This window comes from Leopardus geoffroyi, chromosome E1 (genome assembly GCF_018350155.1).
Source record: "Leopardus geoffroyi isolate Oge1 chromosome E1, O.geoffroyi_Oge1_pat1.0, whole genome shotgun sequence".
In the NCBI taxonomy this organism is placed as follows: domain Eukaryota; kingdom Metazoa; phylum Chordata; class Mammalia; order Carnivora; family Felidae; genus Leopardus; species Leopardus geoffroyi.
Genome location: NC_059330.1, coordinates 23,610,753 through 23,626,920, shown reverse-complemented (window position 1 = coordinate 23,626,920; position 16,168 = coordinate 23,610,753). Strand labels below are relative to the sequence as shown.

At 42.4% G+C, this 16,168-nt stretch overlaps 1 protein-coding gene across 31 annotated transcripts in view; it reads right to left on the bottom strand.

Moving 5' to 3' along the window:
• The window catches only part of SYNRG (synergin gamma), an 87,875-nt gene that overhangs the window by 11,916 nt on the left and 59,791 nt on the right, over positions 1 to 16,168 (bottom strand). For 14 of the 31 annotated variants that reach the window (XM_045490566.1, XM_045490567.1, XM_045490563.1 and 11 more), the window contains 5 exons: positions 12,303 to 12,896; positions 10,375 to 10,538; positions 9,523 to 9,576; positions 8,594 to 8,690; positions 6,625 to 6,773 (listed from right to left, as the gene is read on the bottom strand). In XM_045490566.1, coding sequence (XP_045346522.1) covers positions 6,625 to 6,773; positions 8,594 to 8,690; positions 9,523 to 9,576; positions 10,375 to 10,538; positions 12,303 to 12,896 — 1,058 coding nt within the window. The remainder of the gene's footprint in view (positions 1 to 6,624; positions 6,774 to 8,593; positions 8,691 to 9,522; positions 9,577 to 10,374; positions 10,539 to 12,302; positions 12,897 to 16,168) is intronic. The other 17 variants (XM_045490575.1, XM_045490570.1, XM_045490568.1 and 14 more) reach the window with 2 other exon arrangements.

Here is a 16,168-nt window from a genome sequence, read left to right as displayed (position 1 = left end):
ATGGGAACAGTTTCATGATGTCTTCATGGAGGAAAAGCATCCTCGAAGCTGGCACTGACACAATTGGAAAAATGGACTTTTAAAACTACGATACACATTCAAATCCCTGCTCTGTCAGTTTCGGGCAAGTTTCATCTCTGAGCCCCAATTTCTTCACCCATAAAAATGGGGATTATACTACTGACCTTACAGGATTGTTACCAGGGTTAAATGAGAATGAATGTCAAGAATATGGCACAATGCCCGGCAGGATCCAGGTGCAAATAAACTATTATATTACTGGAATCAAAGAGCCTGGCACTGGCAATTTGGTTCATTAAGGAACTTTAAATTCTACCTAAAACGAAGCAGTGATATAAAGAGTTAAAAGCTTCCACCACAACATCAGCCACACCCCTCTCTAGTGACTTCTCTGCTCCCAGAGTCCCTGGGGCTTGCACAGTTTTGCTGCAACTAAGTGAACTCCACACATGTTGGTTTGTGTCATTTACATTCACACATCTATCTATTTTTAGGGTAAAAGCTTCTTTGTGACAAGACTTAGACTTCCTCTGGAGACTATATGCTATTCTTCAAGCAGCAGGCAATTCAAGTAAGTTTTATAGACCAAAGACCTATCAGTTATCAAGAGAAAATGACACGGTATAATTAGGAATAATATCTGAGCAGAGAATGGTTGTTCTTCTGTCACAGCTAATTTGGTGAAGAAAGGCACTTATAACTGGAAAAGCATGGGTAAATACAACAATGAATACTCAGCGGTGTTCACATACAATTTGAATGCATTCCTGTGTTGTGTAGTTGCAGACTAATTAATCTCTATACTGTAATCCAGTGTCTAAAAAAATGTCAGGTAAAATCACTCACTAGACCCTGATGCTAGATATGAAAGTTCCTTAGGGGAGTTTGAATGAGAGGGCATGAATGCCTGGCAACTCTACCCATTTACCTCACGTTCTGACACACTGAGGGATTAAAATCACCATATGTGAACAGGGCAACACTTCCCAGGTTAGATGGGTAACCAGACCCAACAGGCTTTCTCCAAGATCACAAAAGCAAATTCTATGTTTGTTTGTTTGTTTTTTTAAGATTTTATCTTTAAGTAACCTCTACACTCCATGCGGGGCTCAAAGTTACGACCCCGAGATTGAGTTGCAGGCTCTAACGACTGAGCCAGCCAGGTGCCCCTCTATGGTTTCTTTAAAAAGGTCTGAACAAAACTAACCCTTGGTATAAAAAATCAGAATAGGGATCACCTCAGAGTGGAATGATGACGAAGAAGGAGCACAAGGAAACCTGGAATGATGGGATATCCTCTAACTTGTATGGGGGCATTGGTTACTGTTGGTTATTATTTGGGGTGTGCACTGAATGATTTAAGTAACAAAACTTACTGAATGATACAACTGAGCTTTTTGCATTTTCCTACAGGAAGGAAGGCAGGAAGGAAGGCCTGGAAGGGCAGAGTCCAGAAGGCAAGCCTTTCTCATGAGCAGTGGTGGCACTGTGGGGAGCTTGGATGTCTAAGAAGTTGTACAAGGATGAAACTGGCTTCCACCTCACCCAGTGGCAGCAGCTACCTCAAGAAGGAAAAACAAGATAGCAAGCAACTCAAGCCAGGATTCTCCTCAATTATCCTTTGCCCCAAACTGAAAAGGATTAATACATAATGAGCTTGGTTAGTGCACTGGGTCTTTTGTGATAATTTTTCTTCAAAGAGCTCATGGCAAAGAAAGAAGCTTTGCTATCGTGGCCATTTTTTTTCTACCAGCGCTAGAAGAGAAGAGATGGGTGGCTGATTTGAGGGTCTGTATAGAAATCTAGTTTTCAAAGCATTGTACAATGAAAAAAATTAAAAGCTTTAATTACAAAAGAAAGAAAGAAAGAAAGAAAGAAAGAAAGAAAGAAAGAAAGAAAGAAAGAAAGAAAAAACAAAGAATCTTAAAATCTAAATGGAAAAGGGGAGGCTAATCTTAAGCTGGTTTTTAGTCCTGGGCTATAACAACAGGGAGGAAATGTACAGAAAAGAACGTGACTCTTTCTATCAAGTTGCTGCCAGGAGAGATGCCTGGCGTTTCACCTCATCGACTAAGTAACAACCCTCTTTCCCCAGAAAGGCTTTTGCTCATCTCTGGTTTTACCCACCCAGCTTGCCCATTTCAAGGAGGCAACAGAGTACAGTGGGGGAGAAGCAGAGGTCTGACTTTTACATTGAATCCAGGTCTAATACCTTGGTGCCCCCATTTTCTTCATCTGTAAAAGGTGAAGAATAATAGTATCTACCCTCAACACTTCTGTATTAAGTAAATTATACAATATAAAGAGTTAAGAATAGGGTACAGCACATGGTAAGCACTCAGTAAAAGTTGGCTAATGATGATGAAGATATTTAGGCTTCACCTGGTTCATACCAGCACAAAGTTAGGAAGCAAAAGATGGATGAATTAGGAGGGAACCGGACACGTGCTGACCTCTAGACTGCTAATGTTTGGTCTTATACATCTTGTTGCCCTAAAAACATGCCACGAATGAGTTTTGAGGTAAGACCTCTGTAAGACTGGGTACAGAGGCTCTGATGAAGCAAAGGTAACAACACACTGAACTCTATGATCAACAACTGGTAACAGAGCCTCCTCTATTCCACAGCCACCCTTGAATACGTCATTTGTCAACCCACTTTATTTGTAGCTGGAGCTTAGAAATATTAAAAAAACCCATGGTTTCATCATCCAAGCACAACCCTGTTGCCACTCTGGCACATTCCCTTCCAGCCCCATAGTAACAATTCTGTGTTATTTCAAACTCTGTGTTCCTTTAAAAAATGGCTGCACAACATCCCAATATATGATGCTTCACACAATTTACTTGATTGACCCTCTCGAGTTCTCACTTTTACAAAGAACAACTTGTGCATTTAACTTGCTTCTTTTTGTGAGCTTGTATTAGAACTGCTGCCTTAGGAAGTTATTCTATAAGTGAAGTTGCTGAGTTAACTACTCAGAATGTGAGTCCTTTTATTCATTCAACTTTCATTGGGTATTTATGCAGTGCCTGGCACTGTGATCAGACTGAGAATAAAACGTGGTCTTGGTCCTTGTCCTCAAGGACTTCACAGGTGGGGGTGGGTGTGGGAAGTATGTTGCTAAATACCCTTTATATAGGGTGGTACCAATTTATGTTTTCTAATAAACAGTCCCCATTTTACCACATCAACACTATTAGGATTCCAATAAACAAGCCAAACAAAAACTGGGTTTACTATTAGGTGAAAAAATGAAATCTTGCTTGAATTTGAATTAATGTTTACTGGTTAGCTGTGCGTCCTCTTGTATGAATCACTTCATGGTCTTGCTCAGCTTCTACTGGGATATTGGTGTATTTCTCATGGATTTGTTATGTTTTCTTTATGGAGAAAAGATGTGAGCCCACCATTAGGACGCACTGCCGTGCTATTTCCTAGTTTCCCGTTTAGTCTATTTTTCCACACTTGAATGACTCTCACTAATTTGTACTTGGAGCTCTGCAAATTGGCCTATACTGAGAGATTTCATAAGAAATGACTCAGTGAAATCTATTGCTTCATCTGCTGAAAGGATGTTGAGGATAACACAGGTTACATTAGTTTCCTCTTTACAAGAGCCCACAAAAGAAATTTCTTTCTGGTATCAGTACCAGGAATAATTATGTGTCTCTTGAGTAGTGGGTTTATTTTTATGTTATGAACACAGTGAATCATGGAACTCATCGTGTCTTCCTTACCCTTCCTAGAAAGGGTAAAGTCAACTAACTACCACTCACCACAAGCAAATGTAAAGCACTTTAAAAGCACTTCACCTTCTCTCTCTTCCCTTCTTTTTCCCCCATTTCATTTTTCTTATGCATTTATTTAAAAAATTTAAACCAGGGGGCGCCTGGGTGGCTCAGTCGGTTAAGTGTCTGACTTGGGCTCAGGTCATGATCTCACAGTTCATGAGTTTGAGCCCCGCATTGGGCTCTGTGCTGATAGCTTAGAGCCTGGAGCCTGCTTCGGATTCTGTGTCTCCTTCTATCTCTGCCCCTCCCCCACTTGTGCTCTGTCTCTCAAAAATAAATAAATGTAAAACAAATTTTTTTTTTTAAATTTAAACCAGTTATTAACATTATGAGGTATAAAAGTTTGAAAAAATTGGAAGGGTCAAAAGGTATAAAAGAAAAAGTACAAAGTCCCACAAAACACTGTGTTAGAACACCAAGAAATAAAGGACACAGTCTGGGGGCGCCTGGGTGGCTCAGTCGGTTAAGCATCCGACTTCGGCTCAGGTCATGATCTCACGGTTCGTGAGTTCGAGCCCCACGTTGGGGTCTGTGCTGTCAGTCCAGAGCCTGGAGCCTGCTTCAGATTCTGTCTCCCTCTCTCTCTGCCCCTCCCCCACTCACACTCTGTCTCTATCAAAAAAATGAATAAACGTTAAAAAAAATTAAAAAAAAAAAAAAAAAAAAAAAAAGGACACAGTCTGGCTTTTAAGGGGCAGACAACCAGGCAAGAAGCAAGCACACGATTACCAATAAGCGCAGTAAGTGCGAGGACAGAGAGAAAGGCGCTGTGGACACACACCGGAAGGGCGTTGAATTCAGACTGAAGGGCTCTCTGGAATGACTTCTGGGGAAACGATGCGGAGGCCAGAGGGAAAAGCAGTCTAACAGAGAATGAGAGGCAAAGGCAATCCAGGGGATAGAAGAGGGCTTATACACTGAGCTAAGGAGCTGAAACTTGATCCTGAAGACTATGGAGAGCCCACTGCAAGATTTTAAATGGGATTTGAATGACATGACCAGACTTGCATTTCAGAAAGAATGGGCTAGAAGGGCGTGCAGAATAGATTACGACAGGGGATAACAAAATGAACCAGCAACTCCAGCTATGCGGTCAGAAGTGATAAGGATTGGAGTGATTGAATGCATTAACAAAATAAGGTTCCCATTTTTATTACACTTTCTAGCTATTATTAATATGTAAGAATGCTATGAATTTTTGCCAAACTCAATAAATTTAACCTCTTGAATTCAGATTTCTATAAATATTTCATATCACCAAACAAGCATAATTTTATCTCTTATTTTCAAATATTTATATTCCTTATTGTACTGGCCAGAGCTGTATTTTTTTTTTTTTAACAAATAATGATCCAAATTGTAGAAACTGAAAAATAGTCCAAGGGAACAAAACAGAGAATTTGGCAATGATTTAAACTCTTTAAGAACTTAACACTGCAAACCAGAAACAATGAACACTGGGGAGACATGTGCTGGGACAGCTACTCCCTGCCTGGCTGTGGGCACAGCTCAGGGACAACTGCTACCTACCACGTGGCCGCAGTCCTGCTCAGATGGGCCACCTAGTTATATGTAAGGGAAAAAAGAAAGAAAATGGAATAGCGTATTTCTTCCAGCTGTGGAAGGAAGATAAATTTCTGACTTTTGTGAAATAAAGGATATTATCAGAGAGACAAACTGAATGGTGTGAATATATAAAAATAAAGTAGTTTTACCCAATGAAATGGAAAACGAAGGGAACAGGTGACGAAAATAACTGATATAAGCTTTCCCATAGATGTATGTGTGTGTGTGGGCGTGTGTGTGTGTGTACATCCATTACAAATGTGAAATATGTAAGGTCAATAACCATATCTCATTGAACATATGGTCAAATAGCCAAGACAGGTAATCAATTTACACGTAAAGGAAACAGAAAGAGTAAATTATCATTTGGAATACTGCACAGCCCCTACAAAATGAAAAACCTATAAAAACACTGTTAGGGACTCAATATACACTTGCTAAATGAAAAAGCGGACAAAGAAATCTAGAACACAGTGTAAAGAAAAGTATGCTTGCATGTTGCTGGCAGCACTGCCAACTAGCCTGAGCTCTCTGGAGAGCCACACAATAAAAGAAACAGCTACATACGAACGCACGCACATCCGTGTGCAAACACACACTCCGACCTCTTAGGTCTTGGAGGAACTATATCCCTGAAAGGACACAGAGTCATTTGTTTAACGATACTCAGAGTAGAACCATTCAGAACAGGAAGAAGTGGAAATAATCCACAGACCTAAAAAACGGAAAAGGCGTTTAAGAAAGTCACACTGAACAGTTTCTAAAAAGACACATGCAGGGTCATAAAGAACTAGAAGTGCGAACAGAGGAACTCACATCGATGCTTTGCAAAACGTGCATATATGCATGTGACTTAAGAAGGATGCAGACAGGGAGCCTGGTTGACTCAGGCGGAAGAGTGTGTGATTCTTGATCTTGGGGTTGTGAGTTTAAGCCCCACATTGGGTGTAGAGATGACTAAATAAATGATCTCTAAAAGAAGAAAAAAGAAGAAGGATGTTGACAGAGTGAATGTCCTCCTACAGTCTTATTTTATGGAGGCCCACAGGCCTTTGTGCAATCCAGAAGCCGAGCTGGTGCTACTCAGTGAACCGCACAATTATCTCCTTCCTTTAACGTAATACGACCCAGCAGGCACCTCACTGTCACCCTTCAGTCAGGGCCACCACAAGAACGTACACTTTGCTTTACCACTGAGGTTTCTGGAAAGGAAAGCAAGTGCTGAACATCTAACGGACTTACCGTGAGTGTGGCCAGGGACATAAAGCCAATGAGGTTATTCCACACTTTATCGATGTCCTTCAGCAGCTGCTGGAGTTTCTCACTGCACACCGCGGTGGCTTTTATCCCCAGCTCCACACGCTTGGTCACCCTGTACACCTCAACAACACCTACAGAGTGAGAGAGTGGAGTTGGGCGCGGGCAGTGCAGAGAGGTGGGCGGCACAAGGCGGCACTACTGCGTGCAGGTATCTTAGCTGGAAATATGGATTGTTTCTCAACAGAAGTGAACTTACCACTCTTTGGGACCAGTCCACCTCCAGTGCTGCAGGGTAACTTACTGGTAAGAGCACAGCCTATAGCTACACTACCTGGGTTCCAATCCCAGTTCTGACGCTTACTAGCTGTGTAACCCTGGGCCAGTCACATAACTTCTCTGAGCCTCACTTTCCTCATCTGTAAGATGGGGATACTAAAAGCACCTCACCAAAGAGAATTAAATGGGTTCATACTGTAAAAGGCTTAGAAGAGTGCCCATAGAACATTAGGCACTATGCAGTATTAGCTCATTTTCTTTCTGGCTTCTTTGTAAGCCCATCTGTTTAAGTTTGGGAAATCCCATTTAACTGGCTGAAAATGGGAATATCAAAAGCTTAAAAGAATCTGAATGTCAGTATCACCACAAAGTAATTGAGAAACAACTCACTTCTCCGAATGCCCAATGTTTTACAAACCCTGTGGCTTCACGCATCTTTTATAAACCTAACAGAACACAGGACGGCTCTTTTCCCGTGGTCTCTGAATTGCGGCTGAGTTCGTCAAGCAAGGAGGACAGGTGCCAAGTATCTTCACATTCTAAGGACAGTCACCAGACACATCCCCAACCTTTACCTGAGCCTCTAGAAGCGAGGACTGGAGGAGTTGTCTGCAGAGCAGTACCTCATCAACCTGTGTACAGCCCACTGTGGCTTTTCCTCTTCTTTCCCCAGAGGAAGGGCAGGAGTCACTGCCTATCCTACGCCAAGTGAGGGGACTTCTCAGACAACCCCTCACAGACACTAGGCGATGTGTGCAAGGAAAGACAGGTGCCCTACCACCTGGTGTGTTCCCGCAGTAGAGCCGTGGCCGTCTGAGCAGGAAGGAGGAACAAGAGCACGGCAGTGGAACTGCGGGAGAGACCACGTCCCCCCACCACCCACTCATCCAGCATGTATTGGTGAGGGACTACTACGTGCCAGGCGCTCAGGTACGTATTACAGACATTCCCAGGGGACAAAACAGACCAAATCACTCCCTTCTTAGAGGTTCCTTGCAGGGGAGGGAGACAGATAACAAATAAGAAAAGGTAAAATATACAAGATATTAAAGCTGACGGGACAAAAGACAAATCAAGCAGAGAATTGGAGGGGAAGGATGAGGGTGGGGTGAGAGGGCACAGTTTTGAGAAAGAGAGGCCAGGGAAGACCTCCCTTAGCGGGTGACACCTGAGCAGAGATGTGAAAAAGACTAGGGTCCAGTGCATGTGGCTCTGGCCACGGGCCAAGCGGGAGCTTCAGGAGGAAAAGAACACCAGATTGGACAGAGACCGGAGTTTCCAGCTGGACTGGGACATTTAACAGCTGAAGGTAGTCAGGGAGGTAAGGAATCGGTGATGTCGTGAAGGGGTGGAGAGGAAGAATCGACAGAGCATGGTAAGGCATTAATTAGAGACCCAATGTTTTCATTCTAGTAAACCAGTAACACAGATGCAATTTTACATTGTTGCTGCTAGCATGTGTATAGTAAGGACTGAAAAACTTTGCCACAGATACCTTAAGTCAAATAGTGTGGTTTCTGTCGGTGACTTAAGCATCTCACCCACAAACGCAGATACTACTTAGTGAAGTCATATGTAACTTGAAAGATCTAGATTAAAATACTTAATGTAAGGGAAAACTGAAAATACTGTCAAGTGTCAGGATTTTGAATAAGTAAAACATAAATGAACATACCTAATAAATATTCCATGCCTTGGGCTGACTGAATTACTTCTGTGCACACAGAACTACTACTGATTCCATTTAAGGTATCATTTGCCTTCTTAATGACCTATAAGAAATGAAATCACATCACCTTATATAATTGAGAAAAGTCATTGCAAATCAATTTACTATTAGTAGAGAACCCAACAGAGAAGCCAGGAGGTGTGAAAAAGCATGACTGACTGATATATGTATATGACCATGCTGAAACAAATGTGAGAATTTAATTTTAACCTTGAAGAAACCATCCTCCATTTCTTTGGAAAAGACAGAGGTTCTTTAAGTTTAAATATTATTTTAATTTAGGCAGCATTAATGATATCATTTTGTTATTTTCTTTTTTCTTCTTTAGAGAGACAGAAAATGTGCTAGCGTGCATGTGAGAAGTGGAGAGGTGGGGGGGGGGAGAGGGAGGGAGAGGGAAAGAGAGGGAGGGGAAGAGAGGGAGAGAGAGACAGAGAGAGAGAGAAAGGGGGAAGGGGAGGGAGAGAGAGAGAGAGAGAGAGAGAGAGAGAGAGAGAGAATCTTGAACAAGCTCCATGCTCAGCATGGAGCCCGACAAAGGGCTCAATTCCATGACCCTGGGATCACGATCTGAGCCAAAATCAAGAGTCAGATGCTCAACCAACTGAGCCACCCAGGCGCCCCTCACTGTTATTTCTTAAACACAGTGACAGGTGAGGGCACAAGGGACAAATGAGCCACTTTTGCTATCATACACGTGAAAGAAGCCTCACTTAAGCTGTATGGCTTTCCCTCCAGCTTCCCTTTGCACAAGGCCATGGAGGAAGAGCTCTCCTCAAGTTTTCCTCTGTCCATTCAAAGGCACCAAGGAGAGGGCAAAACGGCACAAGACAGCACTCACACATGCGAAAGCACCGCAAAAGTGACATACTCACATCTAGGGCGCTCCCCAGGCACCTCTGCCATTCATATGCATATCTCTCATTCTCCTGTGAAATTTATAAAAACAACGGGGTTAAACAGGCAGGACTGGAGTCCTCTATGATTTCTGTCAATGTACAGAGCATTGGAAGGCTTTACTTTTTATTAAAAACACTCTACTTCAAGCATGGTTTATCTCTTGAAACCACTGATGACTCTTCACAATTACTAAGTGCACCTTCTGAGCACATGATCTGTGAGTCTGAGGGGAATGTTTTGTAGCAGCTTCCCTCTGCAAATGTTGGCTCACTGGTTCTAGGAATAGTTTAAGCTCCTCCAAAGGCACTCGCCACATAGGTGTCTAGTACAAGAGCTAATACTAAACCACCAGCTTCCCACTCCACAGTTATGACGCAGTGTGTGTGTGAGCATGTATGAACGACAAGGAGGGCACAGAGGAGACATAAGGGTATCGGCTGTAGGAGGAAGACAGCGTGGGACTAAGACGCAGCAAATCCAGACTTTCCTCATCTCCTCTATCTGGTGTTTTAACATTCACCAAGTCTAAAGTGATAAAGTCTAAGTGCTCAAAGAAAAACTCCCCCAAACACCCCTCCTCGTGAAGTCTCCTGAACAATTTCAATTTTAGGGCCGCTGACTCCTTTCAGCAGATGTCCCACCTGAGAAGTATTTTCATCCAGGGCTAATGCTGCCATTCTCTTACTTTAATTGAATATTTTGTGTCTGGTGCCTTGTGACTTTCTGTCCCTCGCTTCCCCACAGAAAGTTGAAAGCAGTTTTTCTTGAGGCCCTCAGTGCTCAGTTGGTCTTTTCCCTGCCCCTCTGTAGAAAACTCCCCTGCTCACCTCCACCTCTCCTGTCAGATCTTTGTATTTGTCACGGATGACAGGCAGAGCCGGCTTCTCACTCAGAGTGTTGGAACGGTCCCTGAAAGGCTGCTCCAAAGCCGGAGAAGGAGAAGATCGGCTTATTTCTTTATCACCAAGGCTCAAACTCCTTTTGTGTGATCCTGGAGAAGTGGATGGCACAAAGGTTCTGATTACTCAGCTTAATTCAAGCCGAGGCTCTTCCTTGCTAACATGACCCTCTTCTTTAGATGCTTCTGTCATGAGGCATTCAGAAACACAATCCGTGTTCATTCTCCTCTGGCAAGCTATCCAGGCATATCTCGGAGATGTTGCGGGTTTGGCTCCCAACCACATCAATAAAGTGGGTATTGCAATAAAGTGAGTCAAATGAATTTTGGGGTTTCCCAGTACAGATAAAAGTTATGTTTGCCCTACTCTATAGTCTACTAAGTGGGCAATAAATAGCATTATGTCCAAAAAAAAAAAATCAATGTGCAAAGATTAAAAAATACTTCATTGAAAAAAATCACAAGCTCAGCCATCATCTGAGCTTTCAGTGAGTTGTAATCACTGATCACAGATCACCATAACAATGTAATAATGAAAAAGTTTGACATGTTGCAAGAATCACCAAAACGTGACACGGCGACACAAGTGAGCAAATGCTGTTGCAACAATGGCACTGACAGACTTGCTTGACCGAAGGCTGTGACAAATCTTCAAACTGTAAAAAACACAGTACCCAGGAGGCGCAATAAAATGAAGTATGCCCTATGTTGAGTCCTTCTGGTTGTTCACTTCTGCTTGGTTTCCCTGACTTTAATTTTCTCCATTACTCTTCCCTGATCTAGCACAAGTGCAAAGCCACTGGAGTCTGGAGGACAAAGTGTCTTTTTAAATATCAGTGCGTAAGAGTTGTGTTGCCTTTCCAGTCATTAGTCACGGATTTGCACTGAGCTCCTACATACTCTCGATCCAACAGAAATCAATGATGCCTTCTGTCAGGATGGGCTTAAAGCAGAAGGGGCAAACTCAAATGCTTTCAGAGAGCAGGCAGGTCAAGTGCATGACTGAAGTGGGTCAGCCAGAGAGAAGAGGTGATGGGGACTGTGACAAGGAGGACAGCATACCCCATCTGTTAGAGGGGGCAGTGCCATTCAGCTCTACCTGATTGTCAAAAGGGGGGATACAGGCCTAGTATTGCCAGATATTACTTTTCAAGAAAAGCTAGAAATCCAGATTGTGAAATCTCATGATTCTTATTGGCTGGCAGCACATTAAAAAAACCTTCTGTGTGGCTCAATCAAAACAAGTCTGCAGGGGCAACCTGGCTGGCTCGGTCATTTAAGCATCTGACTCTTGGTTTTAGTTCAGGCCATGTTTACACGGTTTCGTGAGTTCGAGCCCCTCATCAGGCTCTGTGCTGACAGTGCAGAGCTTACTTGGGATTCTCTGTCACCCTCTCTCTCTGCCCCTCCTTCACTCGTGCTCGCTGTTTCAAAATAAATCAATAAACTTAAAAAAAAAAAAAAAAAGTCTGCAGACTTGATCCAGACCTACGTTGCAGCCTCTGGATTAAAAAACACAGTCCATAGCCAGGGAATAAGAGCAGGGTTGACTTGTCCCCAAGTGCATCAAATCCATTTCTCTGGCTCTTTTAACACAGTATCCCTCTAGCCAACAAGCTAATGAACAGACTGTATGCTGTGCTTGTTTTTAGCCCAAAAAGCAATTATCTGAGGGATACTGCCTTGACTTCAGTTTAGCTGCAAACCCTTTTGTATAGCCATCTATAATAGACCCTGATTTCAGAGGCTGCAAATCCATTTCCCACTAAACCAGAGACCAACTTTCTGTTAGAAAGAACATCTAATATCTCAGTGGAAGAAACCACCACAGTACAGTCGACACTGAAAGCAACTCACCTTGAACAGAAAGGTCAAAGGTCGCCAGCTCACTTTTGATCATTTCTTCGCTGGATTTCATTTTGCTCTGTGAATTGGCCACCAAAAAGTCAAATTTGCTGATTTTGGGCTTTTCACTTTGAAACTCTCCAAAGTCATCTGCACATTCTTTGGGAGTGTCGTGAGAAGTGCTGCTGGAGGCCGGGCTTGGACAGGTGGCGTCCGGGCTCCGCTCGGCTGTAGGCAAGTCCTGTCTCGTGAAATCTTTATAGTCCCCACTTTCATATTCCTTTTGCTCACTGGTCTGAGGAATCACATCTTTAAAACTGGCAAAAGCTGGGAAGGTGGCCTCTGGAAGAGCATCTTCATTTGCGAAGGTTGTTACTCTGGAGAGAGAGGTCATGGTGATGTTTTCGGAACTGCCGAATGAAGTCTCTTTCTTTTGAAGAACCGAGGCAGATGAGGAGGACCCGCTTCCTGCTGAGAGGACAAATGGAGAGAGTTTTCTGCCCTGAGACGCATCATCCCTGTCTGACCAGTCATAGCTCGTAAGTGTGCTCACTGCAAAATTGCTACTGTAGGTTCCAAAAGCAGCATATTTTAAGTCCTCTATATCTGAAAGGGAAATAAGACCCCACAATTAGAGGCAAGCTCATGATTTAGGCAAAATGCCCTAAACTCTGCAGAAGCAAAATGTCTAGCATATTTGATTAGTTTTATGCTATGTTGGAGTTAACTACATTTAGAGCTTGTACTAAAATTAAAGGAATTGGGCTATAAAATCTGATATTTAAAAACCCACATTAGCTTTGAGTTGGCATTTATATTTAGTTACAGAGTTATATTCTTTGCATATAAAGATTACTATAAAAGACAGGAGTATCATCTACCAACATATGACATGATTAAGGTTATTTGATAAACTGTTCACTTACAAGTTTTAAGATGTACTTACAATACCCCCTGCCTACAACTGGTGCCTTTTGCCCCAGCTTGGTTGGGAAATGTTCCTTTAACACACGGATGGACAGAATGTACATGACAAACTAGTGAAAAACTGACAATTTCTCAAAAGTAAAGTGTAAGTGGGGCGCCTGGGTGGCGCAGTCGGTTAAGCGTCCGACTTCAGCCAGGTCACGATCTTGCGGTCTGTGAGTTCTAGCCCCGCGTCGGGCTCTGGGCTGATGGCTCAGAGCCTGGAGCCTGTTTCCGATTCTGTGTCTCCCTCTCTCTCTGCCCCTCCCCCGTTCATGCTCTGTCTCTCTCTGTCCCAAAAATAAATAAACGTTGAAAAAAAAAAAAAAAAGTAAAGTGTAAGTAATGTCACCTAACTTTTAGCCAGTTCTCAGGAGTCTCTGTCTCGCAAGATCGAACAATAGATTTTAATTAAGCAGTTACTTACCTAGTTGTTATTTTGGTCAATATGATGTCATACTGCTGTGATGGAGTATGAGGAAAGAAAAATCAACCTAATCTACTTTAGCCTCTAAAAAATAGAATCAAAGGTCTGGGTCCTGGTGGGCTCCTGTTTCTCCTTCAACTATGTATTAGCCCCTCATTAAAAAAAAAAAAAGAAAAAAGAAAAAAGAAGAAAAGAAAGAAGAAAAAGAAGGAAACGCTGGGGCAGAAGACTCATTTCACAAAGCATTCTTAATACACGTTTAGATCATCTGAGAGGTAGCATAAAACACCAGAAAAAATGTAGGTTTTTGATTTAGACACATCAGGGTTCGACTCTAGTGCTGCCACCTACTACTTGTGTGACACTAGGCAAGTTATTTAACGTTTCTTAACCTTGTCTTGCTCACGGAAGGGCCTGTGTTGTGTCGACTCCCCAGTAATGTGTGGAAAGGGCCGCCCCGCTTGATGCCCGGTGAGCAGTACATAATAGCAACATCTGTACAGCATAGTTGCCCTGGGCCTCCATTTGACATTTAGGTGTGGCTTTAGGGTCTACGATGGAGTTATCTCAGAGTGCAAATGAAGGGCCAACTCATCACTTTAATGGTCTGACAAGGGAAAGTTTCTTGCCCATTTTCAAAAAGCACACCCAGCTGAGGCCGAAAGCCACTTGTGCGGAGCGCCCCGGTTTCAGCAGCGTGGTCTATGCAGCCTGGTTGGCGGGCTGAGTTTCATCCTGGTCGCTGTCTACGAGGCCGGAGGGCCAAAGGCAGACTCCCTCTCTCTGACAGCCACAAGTGTACTTCACAAGGCAAATGCTCACGAGTTCGGTGATCCAGGTTTTCCGAACTAAGTCAACAGGTGAACCACACTCGGTCATTTTCTCTTTTTTTCCTCTGAGGGTTAAGGGGCTCCTGCCATGTCCATGGCTCTCCTGACAGTATAAACCAAACCTCTCTCGCTTTAAACTCAAGTAGGAAAAGGGTACTAAATGAATAATAACAGTGGAAAACCGTAGATTACACAAAAGGCGAACCAGCCAAAAGCGGGTACCAGCTTTCATAGAACAGTATATTTTAAACCTCTGTGGTGCAAATGGTACCCTTTCAAATTTGGCTTATTGAACAAGAGGGAGACAAAGATTCAGGTGAAAACTGTACAGTTTAGAATGAATAAAACAAGGCTTCAGGCAAAATGCTTTCTTAATCTCCGGCTGTAGCGTTTCGTGCCTCCCACCCCCAGCTACTACTATTTAAAGGGATCAGGGGCGCCTGGGTGGCGCAGTCGGTTAAGCGTCCGACTTCAGCCAGGTCACGATCTCGCGGTCCGTGAGTTTGAGCCCCGCGTCAGGCTCTGGGCTGATGGCTCAGAGCCTGGAGCCTGTTTCCGATTCTGTGTCTCCCTCTCTCTCTGCCCCTCCCCCGTTCATGCTCTGTCTCTCTCTGTCCCAAAAATAAATAAACATTGAAATAAATAAATAAATAAATAAATAAAGGGATCAGAAGGTGCCCTGACTCCAGTGAGGGAAACTTCAATCAAGGGGCGGACGCAGTGACACACGAGAGTGGTCTTCAACGTGTGCGTTCAGAAAAATGTCTCAGAATACAGATATTTTTATTATTGGACCCTACCAGAAAGCTTTTTGGGGAAGCTGTATTATGAACTGCTTTAAGAATCTCACCTCCTAAAAGGGTAGCAATTTTCCCAAAGACTGAAGGTAAATTTATTAGAAAGTTAGGCTCTAGTTCGAAAACCACAATCCAGTTGCTATGGTAATAAAAAGACCCTTTTGTGCACTTATGCAATAAGAAAAAAAGGGTTAAAAAAACAACCAGAAATGATTGCAATATAATGAGGTAAAAGGCATTATGAGCAATAAGGGATTACCTTAGCTGAAGAGCTTTTAAATATTTTTATAATACTACAGATCTTCAACAAATCTTATTTTTATTAAAAATGAGAGACATAACATTTTGCCTTTTGGAGCAACTCACAGAAATGACCAAACAAAATATTTTTTAAAAATGAATTATATAAAAAAAAATTATATATAAAAAAAAATGAAGTGTAAATATATAAGATATACCAAAATCCAGCTGATCAAGCTGGATACCAAAATCAAGGCTGATTTTAAAAGTTTACTTTTGCTTATTTATTGGCCATTATTATGTAAAAAAAAATGTACTGAAGTGCAATTCATTTGAACGCATAAGGAAATACTAAAACTGAATTACATAAGGAATATGAGAACATGGTATTCCTAAATCTTAGTATCTATAAATGATATTAAACTGAGTAGTATTTCCTGGCATGATGAATATTAGTAAACCATTTTCTAAGAAAACTGTGGTAAATCAATTCACTGAGGGTAGGGTAAGCCAAGAAAATTTCTCATTGCCCATGATAACTGTTTTACATTTTCTAAGCAAATTACATGTATTACTGTATGACAGTCTTCAAAATATTAAAGATTCTGGGAGAACTAC